Consider the following 21,273-nt stretch of genomic DNA (forward strand, 5'->3'; position numbering starts at 1 on the left):
CTTTTACCATAGGCTTTTGCAAGGAAAGAAAAAACGTAAAAGAAAAAAGGAAAGAAAAGAAAGAAAAAGGGTAAAAAGATTGAAAAGAATAGGAGAACACAGAAAAAAGGAAGAGGGGGGAAAAGGACCCTTTAAAGGAATACTCTATATTATTTAAAAACTAAATGTCACTGTATGTTATAGTGCAACAGAAAACACGTGCGAAATAGCACAAGGAATAATACAAACTACGAAGACTCCAAGCGACCAAAGCACAACATTATTTTCCCTCACTTTTGGCCTAGCCTTTCGCAAAGAAAAAAACAAGTAAAAGAAAAAAATAATGAAAAGAACGAACAAAAAAAGAGGTAAAAAAAAAACTTTTAAAGGAACAGTGTGTATTATTTAAACACTAGATGTCGCTGAATGTTGTAGTGCAATGGAAAATGAGTGCACAAGGAAGAATACAAACTACGGAGACTCAAATTGACCAAAACACACCCATCCATTATCCTCTGTATGGTCACAGGGGTGCTGGAGCCCATCCCAGCTATCTTCGGGCAGTGGGCACCAGCCAGTCGCAGGGGACACAGAGACGGACAACTCACTTGCTCATTCACACCTAGGGGCAATCCAGGCCAGCCAATTAATCTGACATGCATGTTTGTGGAATACGGGAGGAAACCGGAGTACCCGGAAGACACCCACACAAGCACGGGGAGAACGTGCAAACTCCACATAGGAAGGCTGGTAGATGGATTTAAACCCATGACCTCAGAACTGTGCCAGGAACGCGCCAACCACACAGCTGCCGTGACGCAGCCAAAACGCACCATTTTCCCTATTTTTTCCCAGCCTTTTTGAGTTTTTGGGTACCAGTAGCATCAAGACGGCGGAAATTGATGTCAACTCCCTTTTAGGTTAAGATCATACTATGTAAAATAAATGTTTTTTTTTTTTTACCTATGACAGTTAAAAAAGGGATATGGTAAATGATGTGTTTTTACTTATTTAAATCTTGTTTTATTTTTTAAATCAAATGTATTTTTCACCACTATGTGGCCCTCAATAAAATACACTGGAATGTTTAATATCAAAAAATAATACCAGAAACGACTGAACAGTTTGAATAGGACACTTTAATTACACGTCACCCCATAAATGCGTGTGTTTATATGTGTATGTTTGCACATGTCATAGAAAATCAGACATCAGTATTATACACCATTAACAAACACAGGGGTGGGGGAGAGGAATATGACCCATAAAAAATACTTTTTCCTCTTTATATGTCCAGTAAATAGGATTAACAAGTTTCATAAAAATAAATTTCAACCCAATTTACTTCAATAAGCACATCAGCCAAAAGGCTTCAAAGGACAAGCGGTGCCAGAAATAATTTGACACATGTTGCATCAACTTGAGACACCGTTTTCCCGCATTATCTTCACTACATTTATCTTGGTACACAAAAGCCTAGAGGACATATCAAATTGAGAAAGACCTCCACCGCTCAACACCAACCTGCAAGGAAACACCCATGGACAATGGTAATGAACGCAAAACAACCAACCCTGGAGAGGCTGACAAGTGACTTCATCGATATAAAAACATTCTTTCTGTTTTGCTGGTGAAAGGATAAATCTGTCCCAAAAGTTCTGTGAATGGCTTTGTGTGGGCCACGCCCACAAGGGGGTGGGTGGGTAAAAACATCAATTCTGACTTCACGTCCCGCTGCATCACGGATGACATCTTTAAGGCTTTTCTGTATTTTTTCTTTTACTATTCCTTTTCTCTACAATAGACAAAATAAAGCAGCTGATCTCTACTAGAAAAACAGAACAGTCGAACGCGATGGCTTAGTGTTGCGTTCAAGAGACTGGGAAACGGCACAGTCATTTTATAGACCGTTAAGTGCTTTGTTGCCCAGGAGTAAACTGCACTTGGCTCTGAATAGACATCTTTGGCAGCTTTGTGACAAGGATGGGGAGCGTTTAAGAGCAGGGGTGAGCAAAAAAAAAAAAAAAAAAAGAATAATGAAATAAAGGTTTAAAATATACATTTTAAATAATCATTTATTTATTTTTATTTAAAAAGTGCTTATTTGAAAAATATTCAATGAGATCATTTTAACAAAGCTTATACTAGACTCATTTGGAAGTAAAACGCAACCAACATTAATTGCAGGATTTTGATAGGTCTGGTCAATAAATAGAATGGTACCAGACTTGTGCATATTTTGCCCACCCCTGATTTTGAGCTTTTCAATCTTTTTTCATCCAATTCGCTCTGGGATACATACCATGGGTTCATTTTATGAACCATTTACCCTAAACCGTGAGAAAAACAGTCACTGTGTCACTCTGGGTTCAAAATGGTCCTACTGTACATGTCTGCATTTATAAATATATACTGTATATATATAATTGAAACGCAACAATATCCAGTTGCCGTAAAGAACACGTAAGCATTAAAATAAACATCCAATTGGTGTTCTTCTGCCCTTTGTGTCATTTTCAAGGGCACCACCTTCTACTCTTTTTTTGGTCACTGTGCATCAAACTACTTGTCCCGTAAACAAAGACGCCACAGCTTTAAGAAGGTGAAGCAGCAACTATCCTCCAGTGGGACTGGTGCTCAAACGCAGCCCAGAACTGGAAAAAAGCCAGGTGTGCTCCGGCGAGTTCCTGGCAGCCCTGTAAAAAAAGTCTGCATCCCCGAAAGAAACAAATCTTGACAAGAACCTTTGGTCATGCTCATCGTTGTCATTGTGGTGTCCAATGAGGCATAGACTCGAGGGAAAAACCAATCAGATTGAAGAATTGATAAAAAAGACTGCTTCTTTGTCACAGTAGTAGGAAGGTGGAGCTTCAGCTCAGGAAAAAAATAATATAGATTTCCCCCTTCTTTTCTACTAACAAGAAAAAGCCAACATGACTTCTGTGTCACTCCAACCGGATCGTACGCATCGCGTCATCCTGGCACGTGGCGTAAACAAGACAGCAACCATCTGATGTGCACTCGCAATGTTTAGGGTTTCTGGGGACCAGGGGACAGAACCACAGGGGTGGACAGACCGTCCACACTCAGCGCCGGGATGTGGATCTGATTACTGCCGTTGGTCGGGAACTGGAGAAGACACAGACAAGTGCGGTCAGCCTTGGCCCGTTCGGGTATTGTCGTTTTCAAACTCACCAAACTTATTCATGGTGTTTTCCATTCATTATAATCGGGAGCACTGACGAAAAGCGGTTTGTCTAATTTATATGTAGCACTGCCAACTTTAGTTTCTTTAGTGGGTCACAGAATAAGATGGCAAGCTTGACAAAGACACAGGTGGAACTGGAAACTATTAATATATTAAATATTACGTACTATTAGGCTCACCTAAAAACCTGAAATTGGCCCAAAATTTGAAAGTGTGCCTTATATATTGCAGGCTAATAAGAATGGATGACAGAAGATCCACTGTGGTAATGTATTTCTGTAATCAATAAAAATCGCTAACCAAAATGCAACCATTCCTGAGAAGTGGCAGTGAGAGCACCAACAATTTACCACTAGACCACCAGTTGTACAGGTGACATACCGTAAGGCATTCGACAGGGCATATGGGCTAATCTCATTTTTACACAATTCTTAATCTCGGTGCCAGAAATAATGATTTGCATAGTGCATTTTGATAGATTAAAAAGTCTCTCCACTTCTTCACCAACGAATGTTAACGAGCGGAGAAAGCCAACAAAATAATGCACAAGTACTTTCTTGTATGAATACATTCCGCAACATTATTGACGCACGGGTGAAGAAGTTGAGAGACCATTTAACCTATCAGAAAGCACTATACAAATCAGTGTTTATGGCACTATGAGTAAAACTTGTGTTATAATGAGATAGGTCCAATACCTTTTTGTGTGTCATCTGTATCACAGGTGGTGTAGTGATAAATTGTTAGTACTCTCACTGCCACTACTTGCGTGTGATTCCTGTGGCAGAAAATATTTTGAAATTTGGTCAGCGACACCTATCAGTTAGACATGGATACAGATACTCTTATTGTAATTTTAAATTCATGAGCCTTATAGTCCGATGCGCCTTATGTATGAAAAATACATCAAAAGATACTATTTTTCAGGGCTGCTCCTTATCATTCTGTGCGCTTTTTATTATGGAAAATATGTTATTTTAATTACTTTATTTGATTTATTACAAAAAACAAAAAAACTGCCCACAGCAAAAGCTTACTTACCTGAAAGGAGAACTTAGCAGGCGAGCGAGGTGCAATGGGACTGAGAGTGCTCCAGAAGTGAATAGTGGATGGAAGCGCGCTAGGAGTCAACAGAACAGGAGTCTGGAAGTAAAATTTGAAGTAATAAAGTGTCAAAAGGGCTCTTGGTGGTGCAAGTCAAATCATTCCGGCCGAGTGTTGATTTACCAGAGCATGTGACGTAATCACTGTGGGGGTCAACGTGTTGGTTGATGAACCGGGCGCTAACAAACTATTGACGGCGGCGTTGACCTATCGTAGATAAAAACACAAAGTAATTGTTATAACATGTTTGTGAACACTGCCACATCGATTGATATGGACATTGTCACCTTATAGGGAGTAAGGGAAAGATCAGGCCTTAATAAAGAACGCAGAGCCTAGCCACAGCCCAACAAATTAACTTGATTTCAAGGACCAGGCTCGATAAAAACCCGAATTTGCATCTTTTATTTATGAGGACGAAGAAAGAAGAAAGTGCGTCCGTCCGATTAGTCAAACACAGAATAGCGGGGGTACTAGCATGCTGCGGATGCCACAAGCGTGCATTCTCCTGCGCGAATCCTCGGCAAGGAAAAGGAAACACAGATCACATGACAAGTGAGTGGCATGTAAGTACAGTCACGGGGTAGCGTTACAAAGGCGTGACCTCACAGCCGTTAATTGTGCAGTCGCCAAAAACTGTGGTGATAGGAAAGGCTACTGTAAATAAATGATTATGAGCCTTATTGCACTTAGCATTGGCGACAAGGATGGAGTTTCCACTTTTGCCCCTTGGTCCGTTCCTTGCCCTGCCTGGCAATCCGGCGGTCCCGTGGCCCCACTGGGTGGGATCTTTTGAAACTTTTATAGAAGCCGTAGTGCTATTTGACGCGAGGGACGAGAGAAGGTGGGAAATGCCAAACCATAGCCTGTACAGTGAGGGACGTTGAATACTTGAAGCCTAGGACCCGCCAAGAAATTTGCGGACTGTATTGCATATCTCTCCCGACACCCCACTGATTATGATCTGGTAGCGTTGAAAGCGGCCCGGTGAGCCGGTCCACCAATACATCACTGACCTGCAGGGCTTAGCCAGCCTCTGCAGATTCGGAGATTTGCAGGACGAGATGATTAGAGACGAACTATTTGAGGACGCGATGAACCTTAAACTGCGAGACCCGCTGTTTTTATCCCTGGATGATAAGTTACTAACTTAAATAAAAAAACAAAAAAAACAGCAAGAGAGAGAGAGAGTGAGAAGCCCGGCCCAGCCCAAGTAATGATTGAAAATTACAGCCCCACCCGACCCGAATTGCAAGTCAAATTTGGGCCAGTGCACAAGATCTTACCTCAACCAGGGAGAGGCCTGGCGGAAGGGAGGGTAGCTCCAAGCCTCGAGGCTTCTTCGGTTTCGGAGGAATCACGTCCAAAGCGGTGTTTGATGATGTCAGTGCAGGTATGGACGAACCTGTGGCATGCAAAGATTTCGATGAAAGTTTTGCGAAGTGTTTGATGATTTCCGTGGAAGTTGACACAAGTATACTCCCGTTCAAACGTTTAAGATTGCTTAGAAATGTCCTTGAAGGAAAGCAAAGGTTTTTTGGATGACGATGATATGAAACTAATCAGAAATACACCACACACATTGTTAACGTGACAACCAATGTTTCGTCTAATCTTCCACGGGTCTGAGTGTTCACACAAAGACTGTAAGCATCAGTTCGAAAAACGGTGAGCGACATCAATCGCAACCAAATCATTATCAAACATGTCCAAAACCTGAATCAAGTTACACTTCGCTGACTTTCCGGCAATGCTAAATTACTTTTCACTATTTAATGAATTAACTAATTTACTGTTGAAAAGGTTGTACAGTTCACAAATGTACTTTTTACAACTTTTACATAAAGTTTCCATTTTTTAAAACGTATCTAATCACACATTTTAGTGGAAGTTCAATGTTGGCACAAAGATTTACTTTGTATTTTTGGAAATTATTTGAATGCGACACAAGAACACAAAGAGACACCCAAAAAAAACGTTATTAACTTTTTCCTGGAATTTTTCCCAGATGTCTTTATACTTTTTTTTTTAAACCTTTAATTTTTTTCTAGCTATTTTTTCCTAGCTTTTTACTTAATTTTTCTTTCTTTTCTCCATTTTCTTTTATTTGTTTCTTATTTTTCTTTTTCTGATCTTTTGACTTCTGCTCTTTCCTATTTTTTATTTTCTCTTTTCCCTTTTTCTTATTTTTTTCTCCTTTTGTTTCTTTTTTCTTAGCTTTTTAGTTGGACTTTTTTTTTAATTATTATTATTTTTGCTAAGACCTATATTGAACATAATACTGGGCTCGCTGCTAAACTACATTGCACAAAGGCAGTATTCAACTTAATCACTCTATACCCGCTTGTGTGTCCTTTTCTTCTCCCTCGGCTCTGGTGATGGGTGTAGCTTCAATGATGGTGACGGTCGTCTGTGCATCAGCCGTACTGCAAACCACCTGAGGAACCTAGGAAAGGAGTAGTGATTTTTAAGTCCTATATTGCAATATAGCATACATAGTTTTTTTTTCATTATTTTAATTAATTTAATTCATTAAGACATCCATTAATTTCATGCAAAACAACCTTATTACAATTTTCTAATCTGTACTTCATTTATTTTGGTAAGAAAAATAAAAACAACTCACATAAGTCACTTAAAATAATTTGTATAAATCCTATGGAGTCAAAAATCTCCATACAATTTTACCTCTTTGTCCTGCACCCGTTTCTCCTCCAGCCCCACGATTTCCATAAGTTCCTCTTCCGAAGGAAGGGTCTCCTCCTTGATGACAATGGGCGGTAGGGGTGGGCGCGCCGAGGGCGGTGCAACTGAAGGTGGTGTGGACGTGAGGGTGGCTCGCTGCTGCTGCGTGGGAGGAGGGTTGATGATGACTAAAACGGGTTGAGAAGGAGTCGGGTGGGAGGGGAAGCCGACCATGTTGGCCAAGCTCCCGTTTGTGTCATCCTGCGATTGTGTCTGGGGGCTGACGGTTGCCTGCGGCGGCAGACCAGGGCTAGCCGAGCCTCCGACAGGAGCTATGGGGACGATGGTGGTGAGGGAGGACGGGTCCCTGACGCTGGTGAGGTAGATGTGGGGATGGTCACTTAAAGGAGGATTCTGGGAGACACATCAGATTTTTTTCAGTACATATGTAAATCTAAATAAGCACTTCTTCAAATCCTGGTTTTGCTTAATAGTTGCAGTTTGCTGATCATGTGTTCCCCCATTTACACTTATTTCCCCCGACTGTCTTTCACCCAGGTCGAAGTCCTGCCATGAAGGTATTGCTTTAGCCCGGCTGCATAAGGACAACAGCATTGTGCGGCGCGGTTGTCTGCTCTCCTTCAACTTGTTTACGTCATGTTTTTTCCGAACGTGTCACCAGTCAAAAATGTGATCACTACGTTGTCAGATGGCAATTACTAATGTGAGCTTATATTTACTAATGTGTCATTAATTGGGGACATAGTCTCTGGCATTATTACTATTCTAAAAATGTTATCAAATCATCAAACGCCACACAGTGAAAATAAATGTGCTGAAGAACTAACGCAAAAGGCACCCAGTTTGTTATGCATTTCTAAAATACCCATAGATAACCGAAAATACACATTAAAAGTAAAAGTGACAAATGGGCTGGGCAAAAAAACAACAAGAAAAATACTTTTTTTTGACTCTCCATAGCTTGTGTTAGTCCTTGTGCTTTTAGCACTCCTTTTTCAGTTGCACTATACAATAGAGCCACAATTAGTGGTCAAATATTACACACGGTCCCTTTAAGTGTACTACCAAGTCCAGTCTACTGATAAACTGTTTTGTAGCTGATTGCCTTGTGGGGTAGAAGCTACAGCCTCCCAGAATCTTCAGACCCAGAGAAAATGATTGACCTAGAAGAGAATTTTGTTGATGAAGCGCGGCAAAAGGTGAATATATATAAATACATTTTATATTTGGTCAGAGAGCTGCGAAGGCTGGTATTCCAGTACTAGAGTGGTACCTCTTCATTAAAGCTTAATTTGTTTCAGGATTGAGCTTGTATCTCGAATTGCGCATGAAACGAGCAAATGTTCCCAATACGAAATAATTAGAAACTGATTGGTCTGCGACCATCCTCACCAAAAGCATCTAAGTGAATCCTAATCAGCTAAAAATCTCATCATTTTTGCCTGTAGTAGTTTTTATGCACAATCTGGATGAGCTGATGCTGACAGCGAGCAGTCACGACCAGTGCGCGGTTTGTAGCAGAAGCGCCAGGGACTGCTCCTGAACTGGATTTTCTTTCATATAGCAAGATTTGTGCTGCAAATAAAACTGATTGTGCTTAGAGGTGCTCATACTGAAATGGTTTATTGAAGAGTCACCAAAAGTCTCTCGAACATAGTTTTTACTTTTTAAAAACTGACTGGACCTTTGAGACCTTTTATGCTCTGAGAATCGGCCTTTGAGGGCAACATTTTTAGATGAAATTGATACCGAAATCTGAAAAATGCCATGATTGTCATGGACAAATTTGACTTGATTGGATTGATTTAAAAAAATCAATGTGAGGCTAAAATGGTTAAGACTTTCTGTTCCTTGCAGGAACAGCTTGAGAGAACACTGACCTTTGTTTGACCAGCGGTGTTGGTAGCCGTGGGGGTGCTGACGACAGTTGTGGGACATTGTGACGGATGCGTGACGATCACCTGACGAGGCGGATCGACAAGCACAGATGGAGGAGAAACCTGCAAAAAAGAGGCGGAGGAAATCTACTAAATTGGTGCCCAGTATTTTAATGCTGGTCTCACTCACCTCTTTGGGGACGCGGTCCAGCTTGGGGACGGGCTCCAATATCAATTCAGTTTTTACGGTGCGGTGATTGGGCGCTGCCTGCAGTGATTGGATGGTGAAGGTGGAGTAGAGTCCTGACTTCATATAGTCATTTCGAGAACTCTTCTGTGAGTTGGCGGCCTAACGGAAAAAAAAAAAAACTAATCCGTCATTTGAGCTCTTTAGATGACCAAGCCAGTCAGAGATTCCCTACGCACCTGTGTTACGTTCTTGGCCAGGCAGATATTTGATTGATTGTTAGGGTCGGAGTTATCCCGTCTTTGGCTGTCTTCAAGGTTTTGCATGCCATCTGACAGGGACGGGTCAGGTTGGCTCACAAACCTGTATACAAACTTTTGTCCACTGACCTTCTTGATGATATTCTAAAAAAAAAAAAATCAGGCAGACATGTGATCACATTTTATTTTATTTTTTTACTTCACATTTTCCTACAGTGGCCCTTGAAAAGCTTAATACATTTCATAAGCAGTAAACACATATTCACTAATGAGGAAGAAAACAAATTATCCATGTAAATGCACCAACGTGTTAAAAATATGCAAATCACAGCTCTCTGCGCACCCGACCCTTTTGGCCCCTCTCACAGGTAGTGAGCCTATGGGAAAAGGGATCCACCAAGCGTTTGCCAGCAAACCCCACTTCCAGAAATGGGTCCAGAGGGAGGTCTTGGTAACCCGCGTTTGGGCGGAAGGAAATCGTGAAGGTTAATTTATTTTAATAAGAGGTCTGTGAGCTGCCCTTCATCTGGCCCCCCCACCCAGGACCTGTTTGTCGCGGTGGACCCTACCAGGGGCTTGAATCCCCGAGACAACGTAGCTCCTAGGATCATTGGGACACAGAAACTGCACCACGATAAGGTAACAGCTCATGGACGGTTACAGTTGTAGTAAATGTAAATTATTAGGACGCTACCTATTTTCACATAATGAACACCCTAATAATCATGAGCAATTTCTTAAATATCTAAAAGACCCCTATTACCACCAAGACGCGATTAAATACTGTAATTTATCTATACATTTGAACACCTATGCATAACACTGCATTGTTATTACCTTTTCAAAGAATAAAAAAAGAAACAATGACAAAATTACGACAAAAAATTGCTTTATTGGCTGTAAGAGCAAAAATTGAAAGTGCATCTTAGTTTTAAAAGTAAAAATAAAATCATTTAACTAACTATTTTTGACTAACTGTGAACTCACCAATATTAACTCAGGAGCACAATAATAAATGAAACGTAATTTATTTTTGCAGTACTTGTCTTATCCAGCATGACAGAGACCATGTCTAAAGGTGCAAGCAGTATGTGTGTTTTTTTATTTTTTTTTTTGCACTGACATACCTCAACATCAGCCAATTAATCCCCTTGTTAAACGACAATAAACCTTACAAACACTATGTGGCACCTTTTCACTCAAAGAAATACAGAGTTTATTTACTATTTAAACTGAATTATTTCAAAATCTTCGTTCTTTCCCCACTTGCAGTAAATTTAGTGTTGCTTATTATATGTGGAGCCAAAATGAAGTGACTTTTTTTTTCTTTTTATCTCCTTCATTATTATCTTTGTCTCTCTCAGCCTGTCTTTTCATCTTTTTTGATATTTTTCCATGGTGTCACCCAAGAATCCACTACCCTTTGTGTCCACAATTGTTGTATATGAAGCATGCATGCTCAGTGCAAACAAAAACAATGCTCTACGACACTTTGGTATAGAGAGGGCCAATGCCCACTAGCTTAGAGAAGGTGCAACTGCACTTTGTTCTAAAAAAGAAAAGAAAACAATGGGCGGCATTAGCTCAGGAGGTAGAGCGCTCTTCTTGGGATCAAGAGATCACAGGTTTGAATCCTGGCTCCTCCGTGTTACATGTCGAAGTGTCCTTGGGTAAGTCACTGAACCCCTAATTCCCCCAATAAGCAGGCTGCACGGCTGCTATTGGTGTGTGAGAATGGTTAAATGTGAAGCACATTGTAAAGCGCTTTGGGAAGTCTTCATTGACTTGAAAAGTGCTATATAAATGCAGATCATTTCATGAGGTCACTGGTTTAGTAAGTGAGAACATAAGCATAGATCGGTAGATTGATAATGTCAAGCTCTAGTCTCCCAAGCACTACTTTCTTGAAACATGTTTTCCAAAGAGGTATAATGTTATTGTATTTGTAAACAAAAAAAAAAATCAATGTTCTTTTCTTTATGCTTAAGTTGTTATTTTAGTAAGGTGAGAAGACTTGTGGTAGTATGCATTTGCAGAAATACCTTGTCGTAGTAGTATCTGAGCGCTCGGCTAAGTTTGTCGTAGTTCATGTTGTGTTTGTTCTTGCGCAAGCCCCACAGGCGAGCCACTTCTTCAGCGTCGAGCAGCTTGAACTCGCCATCCTCGCCGGTCCACGAGATCAAGTGACGCTGCCGTTGGTCTTCCAGTAAGTGGAGCAAGAACTGCCAAAGCGTGATGGATGGGTCCATAGCTGACGTGTCAGAGATCCATAAAAAATGCTCAAGATGGGTTGATGATTCATTAGCTCAGTTAACACACACACACATTTCATACCACATTAACACATGCACACAGAGCCTCATAACCCATGCAAATAAGCACAATTGTCAATAGGAGAGCACTTGTGCAACAGACCCGTAAATTATCTTGAAAATCATTGCCATGGTGAACGACTAGTCACCACAGAGCCTGTCTGAGGGGCTAAAAGCCCCCTCGGTGACTAAATGTTTATTTATTTATTTATTTTCTAATAAAAGTTTACTGTATAGATCAGACTCCAGGTGAGAATGAAATGGGCCTCTAGATTTTCTCATATTAATGTGGGGCTGTCAGTCACCAGGGGACAAACAACCGAGCACAGTGCTGAGGTGTTGACAATCTTAACAATTAGGCAAGGCAAGTTTGTTTGTATAGCACAATTCTTACACAAGGCAATGCAAAGTGCTTTACAGAAATGGCAAAGAGAAAAACACACAATTACAGTTAAAACATAGAAGACATTGAAAATTTAAAATGTGTTTTTTTAAAATGCATTTAAACCACAGATAAAACATAATAAAGTAAAAGTGAAGAGTGCAGAAAGAACCCTATCAGTTGTATTAGAAAGGTTGATCGATACATGAACTCAAAAAAAAAAGACACATACTTAGCATGCAATATTTTTAAAAACAATTTGCTCTTGACTAATGAAAGGCATTACATTGTCATTGTTGTAATGACAATGTAATGCCTTTCATTAGTCATTTGCCTTTCATTTAGATGTCATTTCCTGTTTGTACTACAGTACTCAGAAGCAGGGGATTGTCAGATTATATTGACTTCATAATACAGTACTATATACAGTGACCTGTTGTAGCACTACCAAAAATTGTTGTTAGAGTTAGGACTGCAACGATTGTTTTAGTAATTGATTCATCTGACGATTATTTTTTCGATTAATTGATGAATCGAATAAAAAAAGTCAACACAATATTACTTTCCTCTTCTTTATTCAAATATTGAAATTTTGTGGACGAATAAGAAATAAGTGCACAAATCAGAATATTCCACAATATTAAACAATAAAAAACAGTGTATTTTAAATAATGAAGAAAATATATACAAATGTATGTTATACAACTGCAAATATATATATTTTTAGAAAATGCTAAAAAGGCATCTTCGTTGTTTAAGGGACATGAGCTTTTGGAACAAGAAATCATTGCAAATCTGAAAACCCAGTGACACATGTCAACGTTAACACTCCAAGTGTTTGTCAAATAACTTAACAATAAACAAAAATACCGGTACATAAAAATCGATGGTATACACCTGCAAATGTATAAAACAGTCTTCGAAAAAGGGCAAAAAATAGGTATTTCTGTTGTTAAAAGGGACATGAGCTTTTGGAACAAGAAATAAAAGCAAATGTTAAAACCCAGTAACTTGATTTTCAACATGTCGCAGGTTCGATTCCCGACTCCTCCGTGTTATATGTCGAAGTGTCCTTGGGCAAGACACTGAATCCCTAATGCCCCCAATAAGCAGGTAGGCGCCTTGCATGGCTGACTCCCTATTGGTGTATGAGTGTGTGTGTGAATGGGTAGATGTGAAGCACATTGTAAAGCGCTTTGGGAGGTCTTCATTGACTTGGAAAGCGCTATATAAATGCAGACCATCTACATTTACATCTAACAATATCAAGCAAAAAGTAACCACTATCACCTTTGCTCACTAACTCACTCACTCTTCCTTCTTTAAGGACTTTGCATTGCAATGCAAAAATGTGAGCATATCAATGAGGATCTCAGCGATGAAAGCTGCTTGCCATGGTGTGTATGATGTCTCTTTCTCATCATGGAACTTGTCAATGTTTGTTGTTTTCTAATGAGAAAAGAAAGTACAGTATAGCATGAGTTATGTATTATAGCATAAATTACAAGGACAAAATAATCATGAAAACTTTGCCAGAAAAGTAAAACTTAATGCTTAAGCTTAAATGTATTAAGAACATTGTGTGCAAATTTTTTTTTTTTTAATAAAGCAGAATTAAACACTGCTCAAGTCTACTCCCTTTGGACACATGTTTGTGATAATATTGTATAGTTCAGCAGATTTTTTCCCACGTGCCTTTAGTGCAGATAATTAGTTGTTCCCTTTTGTTAATTGGTGGTATCGTTTTTATTTGTGCTGTGCCCAAATAAAAAAGTATCTTGCGCGCTCTCTTTCTCTCACACACACACACACACACACACACACACACACACACACACACACACACACGCACGCACGCACGCACGCACGCAGCCACTATTAAGCTATCAAGAAAACGCTAGCACATCAAGCTAGCGACTAACGTTACATTTTTTCACCTAATCACTCGGACATTGCCAGAAAATTAAAAAATGATGCTTAATCTTGACACCGTTGTGTGAAAGTTGAGTGTTTTATATCAAGCATAATTAAACACTGCTTAAGATTAAACCTGAATAAAAAGTATCTCACACATACACGCAGTCATTAATCAGCTAAAAAGCAAACGATAATATTAGCTAGCTACCAGGGACAAAGGGTACGTTTTCACTCCTAAAAACGCAAATAACAAACAAATAAAAACAAATAATATTGTGACTTACCTTACTACTGAGCTCCATTCATCCTCCCTGGTGACTCCATGTTTTGGTTTTGATTGCTGCCTCACCATCGTGGTGCTCCCGTGCCATATCCTTTTTGCAAAGCTTGCAAGTGCCGCACCTATTTGTTTTGTGAAGTGTGGAGTGCTCCCACACCTATGCGGATTTCGGTCTAGCTGTGTTCTCCTTGTCTGTCATGTTTCAGGAGTTCAATTGACTGTAGTCTTTGAAAATAGCACCTTAGTTAGCACACCACCTAGCTCGGGTATGCTCACTGACTCGTTCTGCGTGATGCATAAATCTGATTGATTTTATCAATTTGTTGATGCAGCCCTAATAGAAGTTAAAACGTCCTATGAAATTTACATTACTAGTCACAAGAGTATTGTCAATTGATAGTACATAGGAAGCAGCCAGACTAAAACAGATACACATTCATTTTTTCTCCTAAGCCTTATGCCGTTTATGTGGGTAGGCAGGAAAAATGGTTCTGGTTACATGGGGATAGTAAGACCAAAAGTCAAGATGCTCTATGCGCACTCACTAGGCTCAATTTGCCACTCTGAATAATATGGCATTTATGTAATGGGAATCAGGCAGCCACATCCATTCATTTTTATCCATCCCAGGGGGTGGCCATTTTTCCTTTTACGTTTGATTGAAAATTAAATCACAGTTGTTCAAGAAATTACCAATTAACCAGCATGTACCAAATAAGATGGACCTGGTACCCGATGGTGAGCTAAAGCACCTGTCAGAGCAGTTAAAAACTGATTTGAATGAAATGGCCAACAACATACAGCTTAATACTCCAACTTAATAATGTAGAATATGAAACACTCTACCAGATATGAGGTGAGCCCTACTAAAATAAGCCTTTTTACCACACAATCACGGCATAAAGATGATATTTTTCTGTTACCTACCAAAAGAAGCTAGGTGATTTACTTTCGCCTAAACGCTGTCTATGCACCTTTCTGTATACCTTACATTGTTAAAAAACAAACTACAGTACACTATAGGTGTCCTGATCAGATATTGATAGTCGTCACACTTCAAAGAATGCAATATTTTATCGGATTTCATCCAAGAACTCCAAAGAAGATATTGGCTCCAAGATTGGTGCTTGAATACACGCAGTCCGTTCCATGTTCCGCTCCTGATTTTTTGCAAACTTTGTGATTAAAACCGCTGTACCTCATAAGGAATTAGCTCCCGGAGATGGCCATGGAAAATCCATATAGAAAAGGCTGATGTTAAGAATTATAATGCCAACCTTTATCGACTTGAGGAAAAAGAGTCCTCTGAATTCAAACTGCGCTGAGAGAATTTGGACAACACAATTACACAACAAACCAACTACAGATTAAATCAATTGACATTGAAATGTCTAGTATTGGAATCAAACAATACCTCATGTTGCCAATTTAAATCTGTATTGTTTCAAAAGTTAAAAAAGTTGTATTATACCACCCCTATTAGAGAACAACTACAGAATTTGACATTGTCCTTTCTACCTTAGCGTACCTTGCTCCTGTCGGTGAGATGCAAAAAATTGTGTTTTAAAAAGTAAAAGAAATACCACAATCAGGATATTCTGCAACACAAAGGTGATTTGGTAAGAAATGTTGTTGTGATATCAGTGCTGCCAAATCAGAACTACAGTACATCATTTATAGAAATTTATCACAGTCAGAGCTTTCTAAGGCAGTTCTCTGCAACCACCGGGCCGCGGACCAGCACCAAGCCGTGGATCATTCGGTACCGGGCCACAAAGAAAAAAAACGATGTTGCATTTTTGTTGTTGTTGCAAATAACGTTTTTTGTGTATACACACATTTTTTTTACCGCTCCAAAAAAATCCATTAAAGTTTGGGTGAGCTTCATATACAAGGCATTACAGTATCACCATATTTGAGCAATGATTGATCAGTTGACAGATACCGCTGACCAATTCTGCTCAGCACTGGATGCAAAAGGAATTAAACCCGGATTGTGGCAATTATGATTGTAGATGACATAGGAAAAATAATTATGCATTCTAATTGAGCATAATAAGAGTTTAGTCAAAACAACACTGCACAACGTGGTATGCGAGTAAAAATACTGTGTTGAGATAAAACTAGAAGTCGACCGCTTATCAGGCGGAACCATTCTTGGCACTAATATTTGGGAAATTTTACGGATATCAGTACTGTGACATTATGAAGCCGATATAGCTGATATTAAGCACAACACTAAGCAACAGCCAATCAGAGCCTTTTTTCTTTTTTTTCCCTGCCTTGTGTCTTTGATACCACCCACCTCGTCCCCTTTGATTGCAAAAAAGGGGGGGAGACTCTAAAGCAGGAAGTCCCCACCTCCGAGTTCTCAAACACAAGCTGTTTTATTACCAGTATCAATTATTATTTTTTAATAGTGAATGGTTCATAGATTATCCATCAAAATGTAATGATAATGTGATCAACTGATGAGAAAATACATAATTTTCAGAATACAATTTAACGCTGTGCAAGGAATCAAACTGGACTCAACCATTTAAAGGCAGTGGACTGTTTTAGATGATGGATTGTTCCCATATTTGTTTTGATCTCCTTTTTGTATTATTTTTCTAGCGTTTGTCATATTTTAGCTTGTCCAGTCCTGTATTAAGGAAAAGCGAGTTTTAAAATTGCTCTTATTTTTGGGGGTGCTTGAGCCCCCTAAAAACGGGCTGGTTACGCCAATGTTCATTCATGGCCAAGACTAGTAGTACACAAGTAGGCTTTATATTACCAATGTACTATCGTAGCCTTATTGTAATGCATGTTTATTGTACATAGTTGATCACCGATTGCAGTTAAGAGGGCACAATTGTGATTTGAGACCCTGGTTTTATTGGTAAACCACCACACCTATAAGTAATATAAAAGTGTAAGATTAGTCATGTTTTTTTGAAATTTTAATTTATTACCAACGCTATTAATGTTTTATTTGAATTTATAAAAATATTATTTGTTTCTTTTTGCGTTGTTAACATTTTCTCACACAAATTTGAAGCTTTTACAGCAAATGTATAACGCCTCCTAATATCCGTTACTAGTCACCTCTTATTACTAATAATAGGTATCTGTCCTGAAAAACCCATATAGGTTGATCCCTACATAAAACCTAATGTCCATCACATCTAGATCCGCAGTGATCTTGTGAATTCACAGGGGATTTATGCTTTTTGTTATTATTATTGTTGTTGTTATTATTATTATTACCAATGTTACTTTTGGGCCGAGCCGTTGAGAATATTATATTGTAAACTGTTACCCGGTACAGAAAAGGTTGCGGATCACTGCTCTAAGGTACCAACTGCAAATATGGTTTTGTGAGAGTCCTATACTCAACAGCATTTACCATTTCTTGAGAAAGTAATAGTTGTAAGACCCTGGTCAATACTGGTTGTTATGTAAAAGGAAATTATAATAGTAACAATAAGTTGTGGTATATGGTCTTGCGTACTGCGGTGTGTTATTTAGTCCCGAAAATGTGCAACATTGGTTGCCTGGGTAACAACCAAGAAAAGATGGAATTGCTTCCATTCATTGAAAGAACACTGACATCCCATCATGCATAAAACAATAATAAGTGCATCACAAAAAAAGCAAACATGTTGCAAAGTGCATCACAAAGAAAGCGAACATGTTGCCATCCTGACATCACCAGTGCACAAACATGCGCAGGCACACGCCTTACCGTTGATGAGCGGGTTTGAATCCATCTTGCTCAAAGTGCTGTTGAAACATGTGAACCAGACAATTCACTGGTCCCCCATGCCGTCTGGTATTTCCAATTGCCCCCGATCGACGTTTGTTGGATCGAGTGTGTGTATATGTGCGTACGCGTGTCTGTGTTTGCGTCTGTCAGAGCGGCAGCTTGTCAGCAGACTTGCGGCTGTTATGTAACTGCTCGGACGCGCCGCTGCTGGGATCCGCAGCGCCCATGCTAACACTCGAAATCCCAAAATGTGTGACTTATTTGTAAAATAAAAACGAAAAAGCCACGAAAGGAAAACAATGACTCCAAATAAAATCTGGATGGGAAATTACATACATAGATAGCTCGTCCACTCAACTGTTACTCTACCTATTAGACGCAAGAGTTTAATGTCTGTTTACTTCAGCCTGCTTATGTCTGTTTTCACCGACGTCTTTTCTTCTTCGTGTTGCTAACGAATGCTAAGCTAAAATAAACTACCAACAATTGAAAATTTCGTCCTCTCCAGTAATTTTAAGCCAGCTTTCAAATAATAGTTATTGTTTTCTTTGCGGACAGGAAAAATAAAACGTTTCTTGAGGCGTACTATTGTTTGTTGTGTTTAGTTATATGGTGCTAAAGGCTAATTCGTTAGCCGGAGCTCCGGTGACAGCTCAGTCCCCCGCCTCTTGCATATGCGTCAGTCCGCCGACGCCGCTTTATTGCGGGGGCACCGGCCACCAGGTTACTAAAAAACTTCACCTAAGCGCTAAAAAGTAGTTTGAGAAAATGGCTAACCCCTTTCCCGACGGAAACTCAACTAACAAACGAAGAGTTTTAGTCGCTCGTGTTTGTATTTTCCCTTTTCCGGTTCGAACGAACGACGCCTCCACTTCGCTACTTTTTACTAGTCATATTATCGGTTTACAACGCAGGTTTCCGCTTGTTCCTTTCAAAATAAATCTTATATCGAATGTGTATAGCTAATGGAGGGGTCAGGAACTTTTTTGACCCAAAGAGCCATAAAAGCAAAACAAGTTTTAAAAAGAAATAGAGAGCCACGTCATATATTTTCAGACAAAATTGAAAAACTGCCAAACATGCTCTCCAGACAAAAGCTAATTCTTCAGCACATTTTATTTTACTGTGTGTCATTTGATGATTTAATCAAATGTATAAAATGATAATAATGCCAAATCCTGTGTCCAAAATCAATGTAAATATGCCATTTACAATTTGTCTTCCACCTTCAGTTAAAGGTGTTGAGGCAATTTTTGTCCATGAAATTTGTCCTTAATAACGGTTTCAAAACAATGTGCATGCAAAGTTCTTTTGTAAATATGTCACAAATTACTGCAAACGATAAGCATATCGTTTTATTCACTTTCAGTGTAGACTGCACTGAGCGAGAGAGAAGGAAGTGCCTTGCGCTGTGTGCAGGGATCCGCCCACCTGTACTGCTCAGAGTCGTTTGCCAGCGTTTTTATTTATCAGTTTAAATGGTTTCTTTCGAACTTCCGCATTAAGTTGCTTTGGCTTTATATGGACCAAAATCGGGATGCAATCACTTGACTTTGGAACGCCACAGAGAGATGTGCAATAGTTACATTTTATTTTGGAGCCATACGTACTCATGAAAAGAGCCATATATGACTCCCGAGCGATAGGTTCCCTACCCCTGAGCTAATGTATTTAATTTGTTGTATGAGCAAATAGAAATTCTTAAATGTAATACCCCTAGAATACATGAGAAAAAAAAATTGTTCACATATCCACATGTGTCGATTTGTTGTGTTTCATTGTCCAGTGGTGGACAATAAGACCCTGCAAGAGCTTCTCTGCTGGCCTAAAAATATATGAACCATGTGATGTTAAATATATTTTGTAAATGGTAAATGGTCTGCATTTATATAGCGCTAGTCATTAGAGCGGACTTATCAACTTAGAAAGAGAGCGAGAGGGGAAAAACAACTTGAAACCCAGTATTATTATTTGTGATTGCTTCAGCAAGGCACGACTACATTGCCAAGTGCTGTAAGCACAGGGCAATGTAGTTGTGCTTGCAAAGCAAGCCCAACTAATATTATCCCGAGATCTTTTTATTATTTTATCTATCTTCTGACAAAAAAGTTTGTCGGGTAACTCCTCCCAGAGCTTTTGGAGTAGCCCAACGATTCATGTACCAAAAATTCCGGCCCGACCGGGACTCTTGTGATATGTCTATTTTATAGCGATACGAGCCATGGAAACGAGGGCTTTACCAGAGGTCGTCATAGTAGTCAGGGATTGTCCAGGGTGGCTTGAGGGGGCCCGACCCACATTACCTTCAACCATGGGTACATGGTGAATTCCAAAGAGTGTATGCTAGTGAGAGGATGCTAACAGCTATGTGCGCCGCTAGCAAAGTGTTGGGCCGGCATAGCCAGCCCAAGTATTCGCGCAAGCTAGCTGTAACACTGTCGGCAATGCTAACATCTTCATAGTAAAATTTTTTGGTAATGGCTATATTTTAACAACTTCATATTTACAAATTATACTAATGGCCTCATGTTAATAAGTTATGCTAACAGATACACTCTAAAAAGTGATGCTAACGGCTAAATGCTAACTTCTTCAAGCTAAAAAAATTTGGTAATGGCAATATGTTATCGACTTCATATTTACAAATTATGCTCATGGGTACATGTTGATGAGTTATGCTAATGGTTACATGCTTAAAAGTGATGCTAACAGCTTAATGCTAACTTCTTCATGCTAAAAAACTTTGGTAATGGCTATATTTTAACAACTTCATATTTGCAAACTATGCTAGTGGGTACATGTTGATGAGTTATGCTAACATATACATGCTGAAAAGTGATGCTAACGGCTAAATGCTAACTTCTTCATGCTAATTTTTTTTGGCAATGGCAATATTTTAACGACTTTATGTTTAAAAATTATGCTAATGGGATCATGTTGATGAGTTATGCTAAAGGGTACATGCTAGAAAGTGATTCTAACGTGTAATAACAGTGTTATTACTACGTTATTACGATGAACGTGTTTTTTAGACCTCCACAAGGCATATCCTTGTTGTTAACGGTTGTGGGCCCATTTCAAATGAACTTGCCAGTACCGTGGGGTGGGGGGTGCAGTCCCCCCACAGAACCAAGTAAAAAATGACAGAAACAAAACTTTATGCTAACTTATAATGCTAACAACTGGGGTTATATATATGTAACCGCGGTGTACTTGTCCCACCAAAGATCCACATTCACGCTGGACTGGATGATGAGGTTTTTATTACAGTTACTGCAAATGGATGAGTCACAACATTAGCTTTTCTCTTGGC

At 39.4% G+C, this 21,273-nt stretch overlaps 1 protein-coding gene across 1 annotated transcript; it reads right to left on the reverse strand.

Annotated features, from left to right (window-relative positions):
* Positions 1-1,098: 1,098 nt before the first annotated feature.
* elk1 (ETS transcription factor ELK1) lies at positions 1,099-18,841 on the reverse strand. Its single transcript, XM_088331121.1, has 11 exons — positions 17,940-18,841; positions 11,364-11,572; positions 9,301-9,465; positions 9,065-9,223; positions 8,878-8,997; positions 6,980-7,390; positions 6,632-6,737; positions 5,578-5,696; positions 4,415-4,498; positions 4,229-4,330; positions 1,099-3,108 (listed from the first exon to the last, which is right to left on the reverse strand). The coding sequence occupies exons 1-11, from the start codon at positions 17,962-17,964 to the stop codon at positions 3,010-3,012; spliced, it is 1,599 nt and encodes a 532-aa protein (XP_088187247.1). The 5' UTR covers positions 17,965-18,841; the 3' UTR covers positions 1,099-3,009.
* Between the last annotated feature and the right edge of the window lie 2,432 nt (positions 18,842-21,273).

Source organism: Urocampus carinirostris, chromosome 3 (genome assembly GCF_059441175.1).
Source record: "Urocampus carinirostris isolate Australia breed hairy pipefish chromosome 3, RoL_Ucar_1.0, whole genome shotgun sequence".
In the NCBI taxonomy this organism is placed as follows: domain Eukaryota; kingdom Metazoa; phylum Chordata; class Actinopteri; order Syngnathiformes; family Syngnathidae; genus Urocampus; species Urocampus carinirostris.

What these genes read in the sequence shown, in the direction of transcription:
- elk1 (XM_088331121.1), bottom strand. Translation starts at nt 17,964, where the DNA reads ATGGATTCAAACCCGCTCATCAACG. An exon ending in CAGGCCTCTCCCTGGTTGAG is followed by an intron (nt 4,499 to 5,577) that starts GTAAGATCTTGT and finishes TATCTACGATAG; the next exon opens with GTCAACGCCGCCGTCAATAG. An exon ending in TGATTACGTCACATGCTCTG is followed by an intron (nt 4,331 to 4,414) that starts GTAAATCAACAC and finishes TTTTACTTCCAG; the next exon opens with ACTCCTGTTCTGTTGACTCC.